Raw genomic sequence first — 18,647 nt, 5'->3', positions numbered from 1 at the left:
GCAGACTACCTTTATGCCACGCTAAAACCAGGTATTATTTCTTTGCACTTCAAAAGAGGCCCAGGCTTGAGGGGGCTGACATCCTCCACAGATGCTCAGAAGAGAGGTCACTGGAGGTCTAGCACCTCAAAACCAGTCACAGCCACCAAGTGATCTCCCTCAAGAGCCAGTGAGAACCTTCAAGTATGCATCCCAGCCAGACAGGCATTTTGGGAAAGTCAAGCTAGGTTAAGGGGTCAGCAGTTCAGTATTTGTAGCACTTTTTGACCAAGCATGCTGCTTGCTTCCTCATCACCTGTGGTGAGGAAAGGAAGATCCAAGAGGCAGGAAAGTGTTCCCTAGCTGCTCAAATGCAGCAGGTAGCATCTACACCTGGGACTCATTTGCTTACTCATAAGCATCAGGACTATTGGAGATAACATGTGGTGTTCCACCAGTTCTTGAAGGTAGTCATGGGCCACATCTACCAGCAGCACGTGAATGTTGGTTCACCCACTTCCTCAAAGAACTTGATCTCCATGGGTGCAATGAGACTGGACGCACTGTGGCAGAATTTGAACAAAGGCAGCTAGAACTGTCTGTGCTGATCAAGGCTGTCACACTGTCAGCACAGCCCTTGGAGTGGCCTTGTCTGAGAATCACACCAATCCTGAGATGCAGATTGAAGGAAGCTGCCCAGGTTTGCTGGAGAAGCAAGAGTTCAGTGAGAGACACCCAGGGTGTGCTCTGGCAACAACACATCTGAAGTCAAATGCAATTTGGCCCCTTGAGTGTCTAGAGACCACCAATGAGGTGGGTTGTCTCAACCACGGGCTGGCTGCCAGGGAGGCATGAGCATGGGGCTGGCTCATGCGAGGAAGGTGGAGGCAGAGCATCCCAATCCAGCAGATGAGAGGAAACACCCATGTCAAAAGTACGTATATAAGTCTGAGCTTGTCTGCCAACTCTTCCCATTCCTCAGCTGGCCACTATGTTGGTTTTGGTTCTTTGCAATCCACCACGCAATTAACAGCCTGGCACTAACCAGTGTATGGACCTGAGCCCAGCCTCCAAATCTGCAGCCAGCGCTGCAGGCCTGGCAGGGGGGCAGGTTCCTGGAGGGACGAGTGCCACCTCCTCAGCCACACAGAAGAAGCCACCCTGGTTGCAGGGGGCCCTTGGCAGCTGCTGCCCATTGCATCAGACGCGAGGACAGAGCGGAAGGGCTGGGCGGTGGGGGGAGATTTGGCAGACTCCCTTTGGCCAGCAGCACTCCTGCTGAGGGATTTGCAGTCCCTTCCTTGGCTGTGCCCGGAGCATCCTGCGGCGGCGAGGGACGCTGCTCCCCGCCCAGGACGCCCTCCTCGTCCGGGCGCTGGCGGGGCAGGGGGCGCAGCAGCTCATGCGGCGCGGCGTCCGCAGCGCAGTTTGCAGACGCTCCCGCCCACTCGCCACTTTGGCTTCCGAGGCGGGGAGGGGGCTCCAGGGACCCCGGTCAGATCCCTCCACCGGGGGTGTCCCCTGTCCCCTCTCCCCTCCCCATCCCACAGCCTCCCAGGCTGCCCGGCACCCAAGATCCCCGCTGTCCCCGCAGCCCCCAAGGAAGCACGCGCCCGGGTGCTCGGGAGGAGGTTTGCAGCGATGTGTCTCCGCCCCCCTGGCCCCGCCTCCCCGCCTTCCCATCCGTCTGTCCGTCCGTCTGCCCCTCCGCCCCTCTATCCGTCGCAGCCATGCCTCTGCTTACGTAGCCCTGCATCTTCCTGTCTGCCCGAGCATCTCTTGCTCTGTCTCTCCATCCCTCCCCCTTCTGTCCCTGTACCTCATCCATCTGTCCTTTACCCTCTCTCCCCCTTCCTCTTCCATCTATCTCTGCGTCCATCTGATTGTCAGGCCGTCCCTGCTGACTCTGCCCTTCATTCTGGTAAGTGTCTGCTTGTTTGTGCGTCACTTTGTTATTCTGTCCTTATTCTCTGTTCGTTGTCCCTGTTCGCTGGGGAGAGCTTGTCCCTATTCAATCCATCCCTCTGTCCATCCCTCATCCCTACTCCCCCAAGGACTTCACCCTATTTGCTCTGTCTGTCCACCCTGTCAGCATGATGGTGGGGTGGGGATTTTTCTGGTGCTCCTCACCCTGTCACCCCAGAGCGAGAACTGGGGAAATTGAGGCAAATGTGTCTGAACCAGAGATTTATGTGGATGGGTTTGGGACAGACGGCGGTCCCTTTCACCTCCCGGCACTTGGCTGGAAGACAGCCACTTGAACTACACCCTCCTCCCAGTGCCTTTCTGGGATTTGCTCTGCAATCATGGAATACCTGTCCCTGGCCTCATTTCTCTCTCCATCATGTTCCCCCTTATTATCTGGACTTTCAACCTGCCCTTGCAGGTGCTTTTTCTTGTGCAGCTACATTCACACAATACTGTTTGTGATGGGGATCTGCTCATCTCTTCTAAAATGGACCCTTCCACCTGTCCATCCATCCTTTTCAACAAAAATTTTGACATCTCTCTGTTTGTCCCCCACATCCATCTGTCCCAAAATGGACCGCATCTGCCAATCTATCCATCTAGCCATGGATGGGTAGCCATGTATTGTTCATCCCAATACAGTCCCATCCATCCATCCATCCATCCATCCTCCCTTGCTTTCACACCTTCTTCCCTCCATCTCCCCTTGCTACCCCTCGGTTCTCTTCAAGATTCTCCCATGGTGGGGGTGGAGTGCAGATCTCCTCAATGCAGAGATAGTCCTGGTGATGTCCCAGTGCTCATGAACAGGGATTTCTGAATCCCTGGGTTTGCTCTGGCTTTACATGGTGGGTTGGGCCTTCCAGCTATGTGTGTAGGACTGGGGAAATGGCAAGGAATCTTCACCGAATAGGGGCTGCCCGGTGGTTTCTGTGGATATCTTCTCTTACAGGAGACCCTTCTTGTCTGCAGGTCTCCAGAAATGTGGCGTCAGAGCTTTGGACTTCTAGCAAAATCCTACATCAGTGACAGTGAGCTGGGGATCAGGCAGCTGAGGGACATTTGGGGGATGGGGGATGCTCCCAAAGGGGAACAAAGAAAGGAGAAGGATAGGCAGCCATAGGGGGAAATATCTGGACTGGATCTTCCCAGAGTAAAACAAGGAGGGGAATGGTCAAGAGCTCTACAGCAAATGGGTGGGGAACAGAGGTATGGGGAAAAAGGGAAGCTGGGGGCTGGGGGGCAGACACTGTTCTACAGCAGGCTCAGACTAGACCGTCAGTAACATTGGTCACCTAGTCTTGCTTTCCAGGGTGGGAACGGCCACATACTTGAAGCAGCCCCAACCACCTCCTTGTGTCGTTCATGTGTGCTGATGGACAGGTTGCATCTCTCCCAACAGCAACAGGATCCTTTTTGCTGGGGAAGTGGCTCCACATACCCCTGCACACAGTGCCTCTGTGTAGTGCTGTGGTGGATGTTGCTATCCAGGATTACGTGGCTGACGTGGCCTCTGAACTCATCTACCAGAACAAGAGTCCAATCTCCACAGAAGTCCTCTTCGTCTTCCCTCTGGGCCCCCACATGGCCATCTACTCCTTCCAGGCCCACAGTGAGGATGCCAAGGTCCAGGCCATGCTGCAGGATGAGGTACCAGCATCCAGGCACAAATGGGCAGACCACCACAGGGGCATAGGATGAGCCTGCCTGGTGATCAGCTTTCTGTGCCTCCCTTTCCCACCCAGGCCCAGCAGCTGCATGAGGCTACAGGGGGCTGGGAGAATCTGGAATACCTTCAGGATCAGTCCGAGTATCCGGGTGAGGTGTTTGCCTGCTTCCTGGGAACCCTGTCCCCTGGCAGGGAGATGGTCGTGACCTTGCGCTATGTCCAAGAGCTGCCACGGGAGCCAGATGGAGCAGCTCATTTTGTGCTGCCACCCACACTACATCCTTACACAAGACACTATGGTGAGTGACCCCACAAAGAACCTGCCCTCCCAGTCACACACCCCACAGAATGGTCACAGACTCCCCATGTACTTTACAAACAGATGCCATGCAACTTCCCTTTGCACCCACAGAGGGACCCACATTTTTCCCCCATGCAGCCCCTGGACAGATCCACATAGTCTTCCTTGCACCCCATGAGGGGATCCACACCTCCCACACATATTTCCCATAAACAGACTTATGGACACCTCCATACGCCTTATTGACAAGCCCCAGTTCTCTCCATATGTCCTATATATGGATGCCAAATCCTGCAACCCCACCCCCATCACTGCAGGGAGAGCCTTTGCCCTCCCCAGTGCCGTGGTTCTCCTTGCAGCCTGGAATTGTCTCACTAGCAAGCTGCCCTACAGCCTGCTGCTCACCGCTAGCCTGCAGTCACCCCGTGGAGTGGCCAATGTCCAGGCCAACTTTGCCCTCACCCCTTTGATCTACACTGCCCAGGACCACAGCATTGCACAGGTATGCCCTCCTGAGTGTCAGGATCCCAGGGGGAGCTGGGGAGGGTTGTCATCACTGAGAAAAAGGGGTTGTACTGGGATCAGTGCCTGTGCTCCTGGATGAATGCTGTGTCTGGTCCCCTCCTCCTGTGTATGACCAGCCACCCCTTCTCCAGGTCTCACTGGCTGGTAGCCCCCCAAGTCAGCATAATTTGGAGCTGCTGGTGTATTTTGGAGACCCCACTGCAGTCAGTGCTGTGGTGGAGAAGGGAGACCCTGGGGCCCCTCCAGGTGAGTGCAGCCAGGGAGGGAACATGGGGGCACCTCTGGGTGGCAGGAGGCAGTGGGGCACAGGGAGACATGGTGGTCTGGGGGGGGCAAGATATCATTGGACACTGGGATGGGAATGGGACACATTCAGATGGGATAGTGTGGGTCCTGGGGCTCTGGGGTGGGATGCTGGGGACACTGTGGTGAGGTATCAGATCTAGCAGCATGCCTATGAGAAGTTCTGTGTTAGGGCTCACTGGGTAGCTGTATTGGAGGCACTGGATTGGAACACATGGGACACTGGGCTGTGCAATTAGTGGACAGTACAGTAGGGTATTCAGGTACCAGTGCGGGGCATCACAGGCTCTGGGATGGTGGAAGCTGAAAGAACAATGAGAATCAGAACCAGGAGGAGGAGGGGGGTCCCTGTCTGGCCTTCATCCCATACCTCCTCCAGGCTCCCTGCTTGGTGACCCCATGGTGTTGGTGACACTGGCACCCAGCATCCCTGAGGCAGTGCCTGGGCAGCACCAGTCTGGAGAGTTCATCTTCCTTCTGGACACGACTTTTCTTGAGCATGCACAGGTACCCCTGCAGAGCAGGGACCAGGATGGAGTGGAGGAGCAGGTTGAGGGGGAGCAGGCCAGGGCAGGCATTTATGGAGGTACAGAGATGTGAGGGGGCACTGGTGAGGCCTGAAATGGTCCTGAAATATCTGGGGTGCCCAGGGGAGTTCGGGGCACTGGCTCGTTTACTCAGGGGAGTCCAGAGGCTTTAGGAGGACCAGACTATGGGCAAAGGCATCTGTACCTTGCACCAGTGCCTCCCAAGACCTGCCTGCTGTGTCTTTCCACAGGAGTCCCTGCTCTTCCTTCTCAAAAGCCTGCCCCTGGGCTGCTACTTCAACATCTACTGCTATGGAGAAGCCTCTGTGGGCATCTTCCCGTGAGCAAACAGGGGGCAGGCTGGGTGCTATGGGGCTCGATTAGGTGCTAGTGGGTAGGGCTGGATACAGTGGGCCATGGCTGGGTGCTGTGTGGCTGGAATGGGTGCTATGGGGCGGGGTTAGATGTTGGAGGGCAGGTATGCATGCTCTGAAATTGGCTGGTTGGTATGGGGCAAGGTTGGGTGCTGTAGGGCATGACTGGCTACTGTAGGGCAGGGCTGGATTCTGGGGATGGGATCTTTATGGCATTATGGGATAGCACCTCTTGGGGTTCTGTTGAGCAGAGTCTTGTAGGAACTATGAAGCCAGGTCTCTTCAAGAACTACTATGGGGCAAGGACTTGCAGAGGACCCTAGGGCATAGCTGTGGGAAGTGCTATGGGGCAGGGTCTCAGGGAGCACTAGGGCCAGCATAGAGCAATGTGCTCTCCAAACGTGCTGTGCCCCCTGCAGGCAAAGTGTTGAATATACCCAGGACAACCTGACCGAGGCCATGCGGCGCATCCCTTCCACCGGCTCCAGTTTGAGTGACACTAATCTGCTGGGAATCCTCTGCTCAATCTACAATACCCCCCGCCCCCGGGGGCATACACGCCAGGTCTGGGTGCAGGGGCATGGAGGGGTGGAGGGACAGGTGGAGGAGGAGAGAGAGGACACAGGAGTATGGGTGGAAGGAGCCACCCAAAGTACATGGTGGTCAGAAGGGAACAAGGATACTGTGGGGTGTGGGGGAATGGAGAAGTGGGTCTATGTCTTTGGGGTTTTCTGTCCCTGAACTGATATTTCTCCCTGGAGTAGTCTCTCTACAGGGGGGGTCTCTCTCCTGGGCCCCTCTCTCCATTTCAGGGGCCTGCTCTCCCCATTTTGGGATCCCTGTGCAGGGCCCCACCGCTCATGTTCCCTGTCTACCAGCTCTTCATCTTCATGGCCACGCTACCCCCTGACAAGGAAGCCATCGCAGCTGAGGTCTGCCGTCACCGCAACAGCCACCGGTAATGGGGACTCTCTGCCCCCCCCCAAGTCCTCCAGTCCCCCTTTGGTTGTCCAGTCAGTTCCATCCCTGAGGAGGGCCCCTGTTCACCAGTGCCTGTCCCAATCCTTGGGCCTCTCCAGTGTCCCGAAGACCCTTTCCACCCTGCACATGGGGGCTCCAGTGCCAAGCCCCCACGTGGGAGTCTTTGCTTACTACTCCCACAACCACAGCACCCTTCACAGACTGAGCAGAGAGACTGAGGCACAGGGCTTGTACAACCTGATGTGCCCCCAAGCTCTGTTCCAGCCCCACTAGACCGACCCCAGCTCTGCCAGCTCCCTGCCTAAACCCAGCTCCAACCTCAGTCCCTCACTCCCTGCTCTTCCTCCTCCCCCCTTGTTCTCCACCCCAGCTTTGTTCCCCCAGCTTTAACTCCAGCCTGTGTTCTCCAGCTCTATCCTGGCATCCTTGCACCCACCTCTGGCTCTCATTTCTGACACCTTTCCCTGCTTCCCCCATAGGTGTTTCTCCTTCTGCTTCTCTGAGGACAGCGCTGCCCTGGCTATGGCCCTGGCCAGGGAGACAGGGGGTGAAGCTACCTACATCTCCTCTGACAACAGTATGACAGTTGTGGTAGGAACCTAGGAGCCCTGGCAGGTCCCCCTCTGTTCCACAGACACACTGACTTCCAAGTACCCCAGCACCTGGACTGCCCACACACAGTAGTCGAGACCCAGCTGCCCCAAGAACTCAGGCACTCAGGCTTCCCCTGACTCTACCCCACCGCCCCACTCCACTGAGAACCCAGGTGCCTGGGCTTCTGCCCAGCTATAACCCACAGACCTGACTGTGCCCAGGGAACCCAGCTGGTGCAGGCTACCCCACACATTCCACTGTCCCCCAGGGAACCCCGACATTGGGGGCCATGAGCTGAGCCCTGGTGGAGCTGCGAACTGTGGTGTCCTGCCCGCTGTCCTCAGGTGTTGAAGTGCCTGAAGCAGGCCCTCAAGCCAGCAGCTGAAGGAGTCTCTCTGAGCTGGACCCTGCCCCGTGGCCTGGAGGTTGAGGTGCTGGGGGGCACCCCTGAGTCCATCTTTCAGGGTCAACACAGCCTCCTCTATGTCCAGATCCGTGGACAGGCACAGGTGAGAGCTGGGACTACAGTCACCCCCAGTTACTTCCCAATAGCCTCCCAGTAACCATCAGTAATCTTTCAATAACTTCCCAACATCCCCCAGTAATCATCTTGTGTCCCCAGTAACCTCCAGTAGCTTCCCATTATTTCCCAGGATCCGATGGTGGACAAGGGCGTCATGACCTTGCAGTACAGCCTGGATGGCCAGGATGTCACTCACACGATTGAATTCCCACTGTGCCCACAGGGAGATGGTCGGTGAGAGCCTGTCCTAAGGGAAGATGCATGCATCCCCCTCATTTCTAACATGGACTGCAGCTGAGAGGCAGCTCAGATAGCTTATGCATTCCCACCTTCCACACACAATCCCAAACTGGCAGAGAACCCAGGTGTCCAAGCATGCCCTCCTTCCCTGCTTTGACCCCACAGGGGTAGGACCCAGGAACCTGGGCATCACTTCCCTCCAGACAGACAAGGACCCAGGCATCCAGGTTTTCCCTCTGTCCATCTTCACCCCTGAAGGCAGAGAACCCCGGTGTCCAGGCTCTCTCTCTGTCCACCTTTCCCCAGCATGGAGACGAGTCAGGTGGTCAGGCCTCACCCCACTCTGTCCCCAGGCTGGCTGGGCATCGTCTGGCCGCGAGGTGCTTGCTGAAGAGGTTGTTGCCAGAGGCTGCAAGTGGGTCAGGGGATGAACCAAGGCATCGCGCAGTTGAGATCAGCCTCACTTCAGGGATCATCTGCCCCTTTACCAGCTATGTGGGGGTTCGCACATCACAGAGGATAACCTGGTACCGAGGTAAGGAAAGACACTTGCGGGAAAGAGCTGGTGGGGCAGCTCTGTGGGATGTTCTCATTCCACTTCAGCTCAAACCCCAGCCACAGGGCACCCCCAGTCTCACGGGGTAGGCCCCATTACCACCAAGTGCTTCTTTCCCATGTGCTTAATTCAGCCCCTTTCCCTGTTTGCCCTCGAAGGGCCCCTGGCACTGTTGCCACCCCGCCAGTCACTCATCCCCTGCCAGATCGTTGAGCTTCGTGGTTCCAGTAGAGTCTCTTCCTGCCATCCTGTGAGCATCTGGGTCCCACCCGGGTGGCTGACAGCAGTGTGTGAGTCATGGCTTGCCCTCCGTCGACTCACCCATGCTATTGCTGCCCTGCCCCAGCGGGGGGCTTGCTCAAAAGGTATGGGATAATCTAATGTCTTATAGGAGGCCTACGCTGCCATGTCTTGCCCATGGTGTGGAAACCAATGAATTTTGCCTTTAACCCTTCCCTTAGTTACCCTTTAAACTTGAAAGTCCTTCAGCAAATATGAGACCCAGCTCAGGGACACCGGGGGAAGGGACAGGGACAGTGCTGGATCATAAATACACATTTGGATAAGATGTGTTGGGGGGCTATCAAGAGGGGCCTTGAGACATGTCTGGGCAAGAATGCCAGGAGAAGAGGCAATGGTCAAAGTTGAGCGTGAGTTAGGGATGTCCAGAAAGAGCTGCAGATAGGAGTGCTTTGGGGACATGCAGGAAGGAGCTTAGACTGCAGGTAGCTGCCTAAAGAAGACCAGAGATAATGTTCTGGAGCATTGCACAGGGAGTAGAGAGGGGCCAGCTTCCTGTGATTCTCCCAACCCTCCTGTTCACATCTTCTCCCACAGCATGTAAACCACCACCATCATCTATTTCTTCTCTCAAGTATGTGGGTCCCATGGAATTTGTTTTGCGCTCTACAATTTTTTGGCCTTGTTCCACCAAAGCGTTTGCTGAGTGCCAGGAGCTGGTGGCACTGCAGAATGCAGATGGCTCCTGGGCCCTCACCTCAGGACTGGCCTCTGTGCTGGAAATTGATGAGGCTGAAATCAAGGGAAAGATGCCTGGTGAGGTAAGGGGAGAACCTCTTATGGTGGCAGCATGTCATCCAGGGGCAGTGGGAACCTGTGGCTGGTGGCAACACTGGCATCCAAAGAGCAGCCAGAGAGGAATGAAGGGATCAGAAACCAGAAGCCACAAAGGAAGGGGTGGGAAGCAGTGAGGGGGCAGGGAGGATGCTCAGCACTGTGTGCTGGTCTGAGTCAGTGTTCTCCTACAGGTCATGGAGCCAAGCATTTGGGCCACAGTGCTGGCTGTGGCCTGGCTGCACAGACCCGACAAGTGTTACCAAGACCTCTGTGAGTTGCTGGAGGCCAAGGCTGTGACCTGGCTGTGCAGCCGAGCTGGTGAGTCTTGAGGGTCCTTTTCCTGCTGATCCTCACAGCACAGCCTCCTCCCTTCTCTCTCCAGTGGGACCTGCCTCATCCCTTCTCAGGACCACAATGTCCTGGGGGCAGGTGAAGGAGTCCTGTGTCCCCTTTCTCCTTTACACCTGTGGACTCTCCCTCCTGCCTGACTCCCCTAGTGCCTCTGTCTCTCCCTGATTGCAGTGTCCCAGCTGGACAAGTGCCTGGAGGCAGCCAACACCCTCCTTGGGAGCAGCGTGAAGCCAAGTGTCTTCAGACTCTGAGCTCAACACATGCCTTGTGCTACAGACTGGCAGCACCTGCAGAGCTAAAAAGGGCCAGAAAGTATAGCCTAAATTCACCTGCCACGCTGGGATACCACTGTTGCTGCCAGCTGGGGTCTTACATTACAGATGAATTCTCACTGCTTATGTCTTCTACTAGTTGGGCTGAACCTGTATCATGCTGAACTCCTCAAGAGAAAAACTCTAGTTCAGAGCCTCCAGCGTGTTTGGTTTGGGTGAAGGTGGGAGTGGGAGTAGGAAGGAAGCATCACATTCCCCAGTGGTTGCCCTTCCCGAATTTGGCTTTGGCAAAATGGGCTACTGGCCTCAGTAGACGGTGCTTAGGGACATAGTTTAGTGGTGGACTTGGTAGTGTTAGGTTAACAGTTGGACTCAATGATGTAAGGGTCTTTTCCAACCTAAATGATTCTATGATTCTATGGTTTGTGTCTTGACAAGAGAGTGCTGTGCACACTAGAAAAGATGAGTGTTTAGAGGTGTCAACAGCAGGCACAATAGCAGTGGCTTCCAATGGAGGACTCCTGCTGCACCCCACTTGCTGGCCTCCTTGCTTTGCCCCAAAAGTCCAGGCTGTGTCAGGACTCCCATATCTGCATTGCCATGTAAACCAATAATTTTGGAAGGAAAACTCTCATCTGCATCAGACCCAGCCCATCATAATGTCCAAGAGAACTCATGTTGGAGGTGGAACTGCAGGAGCTTTTGATTAGCAAACCAGTCATGCAATGTACTCCCTCCTGCCCCAGGGTCCTGAATTCATGGGTCTCATTCCATGTTGGCAACATCTCTGATTCATTTTCCAATAAACAGTGAATCTTCTGGAAGCCAAAAGGTGTGACACAGCCTTTATTTCGGTTGGGTCTATGATCCTTCCCTCCAGGGGCAATCTATGAGTTGCCAGGAGGGGCATGAAAGGACTTCACTTCCCAGAGAGCTGTGTATTGTAATACAGTAAATAAGGTGCTGCCATTGCTCTTGGAAGAGCACAGACCTGTTCTAGGTTAGCAAGACAAGAACTGAGAACTTGCCAGGCTTTTTCTGGACTACTGTTGGCTTGAACTTATTTCAGCTTGATCTTAGCAGTAGCAGCTGTAGCAACACTTTGCCCAGCAGATAGATAACTGATGTCTAACTTATCCTAGCTGTAACAGAAAAGTTGTCAGGTGATTAATGTCCAACTTGGTTTTAGCTTTAACGTTTTAACTCCACTGGAGCATGTGACTCTGAAAATAAATGCTGTTCTCCCTTTAAGCTTCACCTCTGCTGTCTGGAGGAGACGCAGTGCAAATGTCTGTGTGCACTGGCAAACCCTCCTGCCCTGGAGGTCAGTGGATAGACAGAGTCATCACCTTCCCCAGAGATGCAAACTGGGTGGGACTGAGAGGAATGTGCCCTCCCACACTCCTTGGGGTGTAGAAGGAGGAAAGAAGGGCATTGGGGACCTCACATTTTGGAGAGGTGAATCATGACTGTGAGGAAATACACAGGAATCCTTCAGGAAAGGCAAAATGCCTTCTGCACCTGCACCTCTCAGCTCACTGTGATCTCCACCTCCTGTGATAGCTGCCTCTTCATGTGACCTAAACCCACCCACACCAGAAGAGCACCTCAGCAAAGCAGTCTCTGTTTACAACACTGTTTTTTGTCTCCTGTTCAACCATTTCATCTACAGCACTAAGAACAGGCTCAGGATACCCAGATGTTGCTGGATGGAACAGAGAGAAAATGGCTGCTTAAAGAAGCATTTGACCCAGAGTTGAACCTTATACAGGAAAGTGAAAAAAGTTCAGACATGAAAATCTATGTTTAGCTTTAAATTACCAGACTAAAGCCTTTTCATCCCCCTTTCTCCCAAGACTCCCCCTTCTTCTCATGAACTGCTCTGATAAGAAGACTGTCAGCTTCCTTATCAAGCGCTTCAACATCAACCCCCTTGAAGGACTGGAGAGATGACAGAAGCAAGCGGGAACAACAGCAGGAGATACCTCCACCACCTATGCAGCCTGTGCCACCAGCGACATCACAAGCAGACACCAGCCATGTGCTTCCTCCTGCCCTATCAGCTACTCAGTCCCCAGTGACCTCAAAAGCACTGACTCAAGCCATGTGTTTTAGTTGTTTAGTTATTGCTTTGGATTATTTTCTTTGGTTTTCTGTAGCATGATCTGCAAATTGTTGTTTTTAAAGAAAGTATTCACTAGCAGTCTGGCTCCTGTTCATCACCTCTTGTTATGACAGGATTGTAATAAAGTTTGTTGAAAATAAATTTACTGGTGATCCAAATACGTAAAGTCCAAAAGTGCTGGTGATCCACATACAAATAAAGTTGTAATTGTGACTGAAAACTAGACACAAGTGCTGACACTTGTCATCTGCAATAAGAAGTTATTTTGAAAGAAAAATAAGAGATACCAGAACAACTAAGCATGACCAAATCCATTTATTAGGAAATGCAAGGATAATAAACAGGCTTTAAACCAGAAAGTTGTATGTTACCAGTCCAAAGGGACTGGTCTCTTGTTGGGGCAAACATAAATCTGCCTTCTAACCCAACTGTATTTAAAAAACCAGACAGGTAGAAAATCACAAAAACATTAAAAAAACATACAAATCACACACTATGCCAACTTGCACATATGTTACAGCACAGTGATTACACACTGCTACGGTCATCCCTGAAACTCCTTCCTCGCGGTGGGTTAGCAGCAGATATTGGACCTCACATGTGTAAGGTCCAAGTGCTGTTCCTTGTTTTCTGTGTTACCCCAAAACAAAGCTGTTGTCCACAACTCAGTTTCTTTTCTTAATCTATTAACCAACCTACTTGGGGAAAAAACATATCAGAAGTAAAGGATCATCAGGCAATTTGCATGAAACATATAGGGCTGGTTGGCTGCAGTTGCTGGTAGTTGGAAAAATCTGTTAAGAAGAATCCAATAAACCAAACTGGCCACATACAGTTAGTTTCTTCATTAGACCCTAGGCAAGGAACAAGTAATGAAATAAGTCATTAACAAAATAGAGAGGGCAGGGCACTTCCTTTGCAGGGTCTCTTGCCAGGGGGTGAAGCTGAGCAAGCTTAACACAGCAGTTTTGATCACGTTGTTTATCTGATCTTTTAATGTTTGAGGTTATGCTCTTTTTCTAAAAATAAGAGGATCTCAACACTTCATGACCTTGCAAGTTTCCTCAAAGAGCTCTGGGAACAGACAAACAGAGATTCAACAAGGCAAAGTGCCGGGTCCTGCACCTGGTCACAACAACTCCATGCAACGCTACAGGCTTAGGGAAGAGCGGCTGGAAAACTGCCTGGTGGAAAAGGACCTGAGGGTGTTGGTCAATAGCTGGCTGAATATGAGCTGGCAATGTGCCCAGGTGACCAAGAAGGCCATTAGCATCCTGGCTTGTATCAGAAATAGTGTGGCGAGCTGGCCTAGGGAAGTGACTGTCCCCCTGTACTCAGCCCTGGTGAGGCCACACTTTGAATACTGTGTTCAGTTTTGGGCCCCTCACTACAAGAAAGACTTTGAGGTGCTGGAGTGTGCCCAAAGAAGGGCAACGAAGGTAGTGAAGGGTCTAGAGCACAAGTCTTATAAGAAGCAGCTGAGGGAACTGGGGTTGTTTAGTCTGGAGAAAAGGAGGCTGAGGGGAGACCCTATCGCTCTCTACAACTACCTGAAAGGAGGTAAGTTGTAGCGAGGTGGATGTCGGTCTCTTTTCCCAAGTAACAAGCGAGAGGACAAGAGGAAATGGCCTCAAGTTGCGTCAGGAGAGGTTTAGATTGGATATTAGGAAAAATTTCTTCACTGAAAAGGTTGTCAAGCATTGGAACAGGCTGCCCAGGGAAGTGGCTAAGTCACCATCCTTGGAGGTATTTAAAAGATGTGTACATGTGGTGCTTAGGGACATGGTTTAGTAGTGGACTTGGCAGTCTTAGGTTTACAGTTGGACTCGATCTTAAGGGCCTTTTCCAACCTAAATGATTCTATAATTCTATACATCTGCTTTATCTTCATCCCTATTAGTCAGCTGACCATCTTCAACAAGTACCAGTCCAATGTTTTCTTTAGACCTCCTTTTGCTATTGATGTACTTAAAAAAGCCCTTCTTGTTGTCAGATACAACATTGGCCAGTTTCAACTCCAACTGAGCTTTGGCCTTCCATTTCTTCTCCCTGCATATACAAATCATAGCTCTGTAATATTCCTGCAAAGCCTCACCTTGCTTCCAGAGATTGTATAATTTCTTTTTCCTCTTGAGCTCCACGATGTTCAGCTCCCTGTTCAGCCATTACCTGTGATGGTAATTGGTAAGTGATCTCCCCATCTTTATCTCAATCCATGAGCTTTTTAATCTTGTTTTCTCCTGCTGTCCTGTTGAGGAGGGGCAGTGAGAGAGCTGCTTGGCGGGCGTCTGGCAGCCAGACAAGGTTAACCCACCACAGGTGTACATGGCAAGATTTTCATAACAAGGGGCCTGCAGGTGGGACCTCTGTGAGAAGAGACAAGCAGCTGCTCTGTGCTGGACACAGCCACTTCCAGCCAGCTTCAAAATGGACTCACCACTGGCCAAAGCTGAGCCCATGAGTGAAGGTGGTGGCACCTCTGGGAAAACATCTTTAAGAAAGAGCAGAAATTGCCAGCTAGATAGAGGAGGAGGGAACAAAAAGAGTGAGAAACAACAGAGGGAACAGCAAGATCAGAGAAGAAGGAGTAAATACTCCATGGTGGAGCAGATATCCACTGCAGCCTGTGGAGAACCCATGTTGGAGCAGAGGAAAAATGCGAGAGGAAAGGAGCAGCAGAGGGAAACCTCTATGGATTGACCATAACCCTCCCCACCCACCCTGCGCTGCTTCGGGAGGCAGTAGAGGAGTCTGGAAGGAATGAATAAAATTGAGCATGGGAAAGAGGCAAGTAAAAATGTTGGCTTAGTATTTTACTTTGTTTCTCACAAACTAAAACTATTTTAATTGGCAATAAATTAAATTAATTTTCCCCAAATCCAATCTGCTTTGCTCTCAGCAGCAATTGGTAAGCCATCTCCCTGTCTTTATCTCAACCCACAAGATTTATTGTTGCTGTTTTTCCGGTTTTCTGCCTCTGCTCTGTCCCACTATGGGGTGGAAGGGGTGAGTGAGCAGCTGGGTGGGAATCCAGTTGTTAGCCACGGCTAACCCACCACAGCAAGGGGGGAAAAATACACAGGCAAAGCTGAGTCTAGGTACTAGAGGACTAGAAGATCCTTTCTGTGTTGGCATATTTTGGTTGCTAACAGAAGAAGGAACTACATAACATGTAGAAAGCATAAAACATTAGAAATCAGTATCTTTAATTCAGTTACACAACGCTGATGTTGCATCTGGGAAACAACTCAGTCACTTGGATGGACTACTCCAGCATTCACAACTGCCTTAGGGAGCTAAAAAATGCCTTCAACATGCTGTCCTTTAAGGCTTGTTTGACTTGACTGTTCCTGAGTGAGTAGATGTATGGATTAAGCATCTGAGTCACCACAGGGAAGAAAGAAAGAACTTTGTCAGAGTCCTGCCCACCTCACTGTGCTGGGTGGATATACCTGTAAATACATGTGCTGTAAAATATCATCACCACCATGAGGTGAGCTGAGCAAGTGGAAAATGCCTTCTTCCTACCTGTGGAAGATGGTATATGCAAGATGGTGATAATAATGTAGCCATAAGAAACAGCAGTTACTATTAAGGTACCAGGTATGATGATAATTAGTATGATAAGCATCAGTCCTTCGATGAACCCTGTGTCTGTGCAGGACAGTTGCAACAACAGAGAAGTATCACAGTAAAAGTGGTTCATGACATTGGGGCCACAGAATGGCAACTGGACAATCATAATAGTGGGAGGAAACATCAAGAGAAAACTTACTGCCCAGCAAGCCAGGACCAGCTGGAGGCAAAATCTGTTGTTCATAATTGTTGTGTAATGCAAAGGGCGGCAAATGGCAACATACAGATCAAAGGACATTGTTGCCACATGCAAAAATGTGCATTTACCCAAGTAAAAGAAAAAGCAGCATCTGAAGGAAACAACAAGGCAGGGAAATCATCTTCCTCTCTGTCAGAAGGCTGTAAAGGGTGCTGGGAATGAATGTGGAGGTGAAAGTAATTTCCAAAAGGGCAAAATTTCTGAGGAAGTAGTACATTGGGGTCTGAAGGAAATGCTTCACAAGAGTGATGCTGATGACAGTAATGTTTCCAAGCAGGATCAAGAAGTAGGCAATCACAAGAAACAGAAAGAGGATGATCTCCAAATGGCGGCTGTTGGTCAGCCCCAAGAGGACAAATTCCACTACTGTTGTGTGGTTCATTGAGGCTTCATTGCTAGAAGAAAAAGAAAAAAAGGCCCATTTTGAGACCTAGTGGAAAACAACAGAGCACAAGTCAGTTTGGATTTGCTAACATTAAAGGGCAATACCAATAATGAACTCTTTGTAAAAGACTGGAGCAGCCACACTAACCAGATATTTACAATCTTGTTCACGTAAATGGAGTCCCAAGCTCCATTTGTAACACTGAGTCCTCACTCCAGTTAAAATTATTCATACAGTTCCCTCTTAGTATAGTTGAGAGAGGTGCACATGCCGAAACTGTTATAGACCCCAGGACAAATGAATCTCTGAATGGTATGACAACATTCACCGTTCATCAAATACAGAAAAAAGCCAAAAGCACACAGTGAGTACTTTGACTAAGTGCCCAAAGACCTACTAGTTGAAATGAATTCAAAAGCAGTACTGCAGAGGAATGCAATCACACTGCAGACTGACACTAAAGCAGATTAGATTAGTTGATGGATACATTAGTACTGCAAAAGAGACGCTTGCTGCAGTTAAAAGGAGATAAAAAGACAGAGAGAGGCAGAGACTTCACAGAGAAAAGGCCAGACATAAAGATAGCAAAGAGAAGGAAGATAAAGCAAGGTAGCAAAGGAAGAAAGATAGCAAAATGAAGCTAGTTACCACTGAGAGAAGGCAAAATGCACAGACATGGATGCTACACTAAGCAAGAGTATAAGAAGGGGAAGGGGAAAAACCATGGGGAAATTTTCTGTTTATTTTTCATTTACCTTCAGCTCCAGTGGGTCAACTCTAATGCTGACGGTCATTCTTTCTTCTTCAGAGCACCTGCCTCCAAGTATCCCTTCACTTTACAACATCCTACCCCAAAATCAGACATGTACATTGTCCAGTGCACTTTGTCTACTGCACTACTGTACTATACTACTACAGTAGCCACCACTGTGGTTGCCATTACCTTGTGGAAGTGAAGTGGAAGATGAAAGCTCTGGCTGATGCCCTTCAATCACATTCTATTCTTGCAGGCTTGCAACGTTCCATCTATGGGTTTTCAACTGTGTAACTAGATGTAACCAAAATGATTAGTTTGTTCTTTTGTAACTAAGCAACATAGACATAGGAGCAGGGCAGACAATACTTTAATGATGTGTTTGTACATCTGTGGCTATGGATATGCTACTATGCCCAAAGACAATTGGACGAGGAATAGTACAGTCATGCTGCTATGCTCCCAGTACAGCCCCAACCCATCTTGACAATGAGTCGAGGGTAGTTAGAATAATTGGTTTGTGTTAAGGGTGCCAAATCATTGTTAGGGACCATGCACCATGAAGAAGGGAAGCAGGTTACATAAGCAAGGTGATATTGCGCATGTCCGTAAGAAGGGGTCAACTAAAGGACACATCTGTACGACCACCAAGGACCACCAGAGACCCCCACGAAAGCCCCTCGGAGCTCAAGGACGCATGCGTAATGACCATGCAAAAATTATAACTAGTTCTGGGAAACAGAATGACTATGCCTTATCATTTTGGGAAATTTGATGCATATGTATGTAATTGGACAATATAAGCTTCAGTTGATGTAACCTGCGGTATGCACGCTAGGTGGAACGATCCCCCATGCATCCAGCGCCGTAATAAAGAATGCCTGCTTCTTAATACTACATTGGTGTTAAGGAGTTTGATTCCTGATTTCAGTTACAGTTTTGGCGACCCAGATGGGACCCTGCTTCTGAATTTCGACAGATCTGAGGGATTGCAGGACCTCCAGCTGGCACAGAGGGATTCTCGGGGAGAACCTCCGATCCCCAGACGAAAGAATTCTGAGTAAGATCGCCTGGAACAAGGTAATAAGGCATTCTTCTAACTGGTAACAGAGTTCTAGGTAGGACATGGGTTAGAGTCCCACTATAGGACGTGGGTTGGAGTCCCGCTAAAGTCTGCTCGTAAGGTGTGGCGAAAGCTACACAGGGTTGCGCTAAAGAGGTTCCGCGGTTGGTAAGTCTCTGCTAGGCGAAAGCCTGTGGACCGGGGCCCAAGGGGCAGTCTTCAACGGGGGGTTGAAGTCTCCAAGG

General features: G+C 51.0%; 2 protein-coding genes across 2 annotated transcripts; one reads left to right on the top strand and one right to left on the bottom strand.

The window, feature by feature from the left end:
* The first annotated feature begins 1,730 nt into the window (after positions 1-1,730).
* Positions 1,731-11,702, top strand: LOC140662591 (von Willebrand factor A domain-containing protein 5A-like). The gene is made up of 18 exons (XM_072886135.1): positions 1,731-1,900; positions 2,900-2,978; positions 3,350-3,597; positions 3,693-3,915; positions 4,277-4,419; positions 4,574-4,688; positions 5,125-5,252; positions 5,524-5,612; positions 6,066-6,210; positions 6,525-6,604; positions 7,107-7,218; positions 7,566-7,730; positions 7,875-7,978; positions 8,338-8,519; positions 8,699-8,905; positions 9,378-9,601; positions 9,809-9,935; positions 10,140-11,702. The coding sequence occupies exons 2-18, from the start codon at positions 2,930-2,932 to the stop codon at positions 10,217-10,219; spliced, it is 2,421 nt and encodes an 806-aa protein (XP_072742236.1). The 5' UTR covers positions 1,731-1,900; positions 2,900-2,929; the 3' UTR covers positions 10,220-11,702.
* Positions 11,703-15,795: 4,093 nt separating this feature from the next.
* Positions 15,796-16,582, bottom strand: LOC140662638 (olfactory receptor 6E1-like). Its single transcript, XM_072886208.1, is given in 2 exon segments — positions 15,796-16,272; positions 16,274-16,582. Coding segments are annotated over 2 exon segments (786 nt in total).
* Between the last annotated feature and the right edge of the window lie 2,065 nt (positions 16,583-18,647).

This window comes from Ciconia boyciana, chromosome 22 (assembly GCF_034638445.1).
Source record: "Ciconia boyciana chromosome 22, ASM3463844v1, whole genome shotgun sequence".
Lineage (NCBI taxonomy): Eukaryota > Metazoa > Chordata > Aves > Ciconiiformes > Ciconiidae > Ciconia > Ciconia boyciana.
Note: the sequence above shows the minus strand (reverse complement) of the source record. Positions and strands in the feature narration are given on the sequence as shown.

Coding starts and splice junctions, on each gene's coding strand:
- LOC140662591 (XM_072886135.1), top strand. CDS start 2,930: ATGTGGCGTCAGAGCTTTGGACTTCTAGCAAAATCCTACATCAGTGAC. Junction 4,420..4,573: donor AGGACCACAGCATTGCACAG/GTATGCCCTCCT, acceptor CCCCTTCTCCAG/GTCTCACTGGCTGGTAGCCC. Junction 9,936..10,139: donor CTGGCTGTGCAGCCGAGCTG/GTGAGTCTTGAG, acceptor CCCTGATTGCAG/TGTCCCAGCTGGACAAGTGC.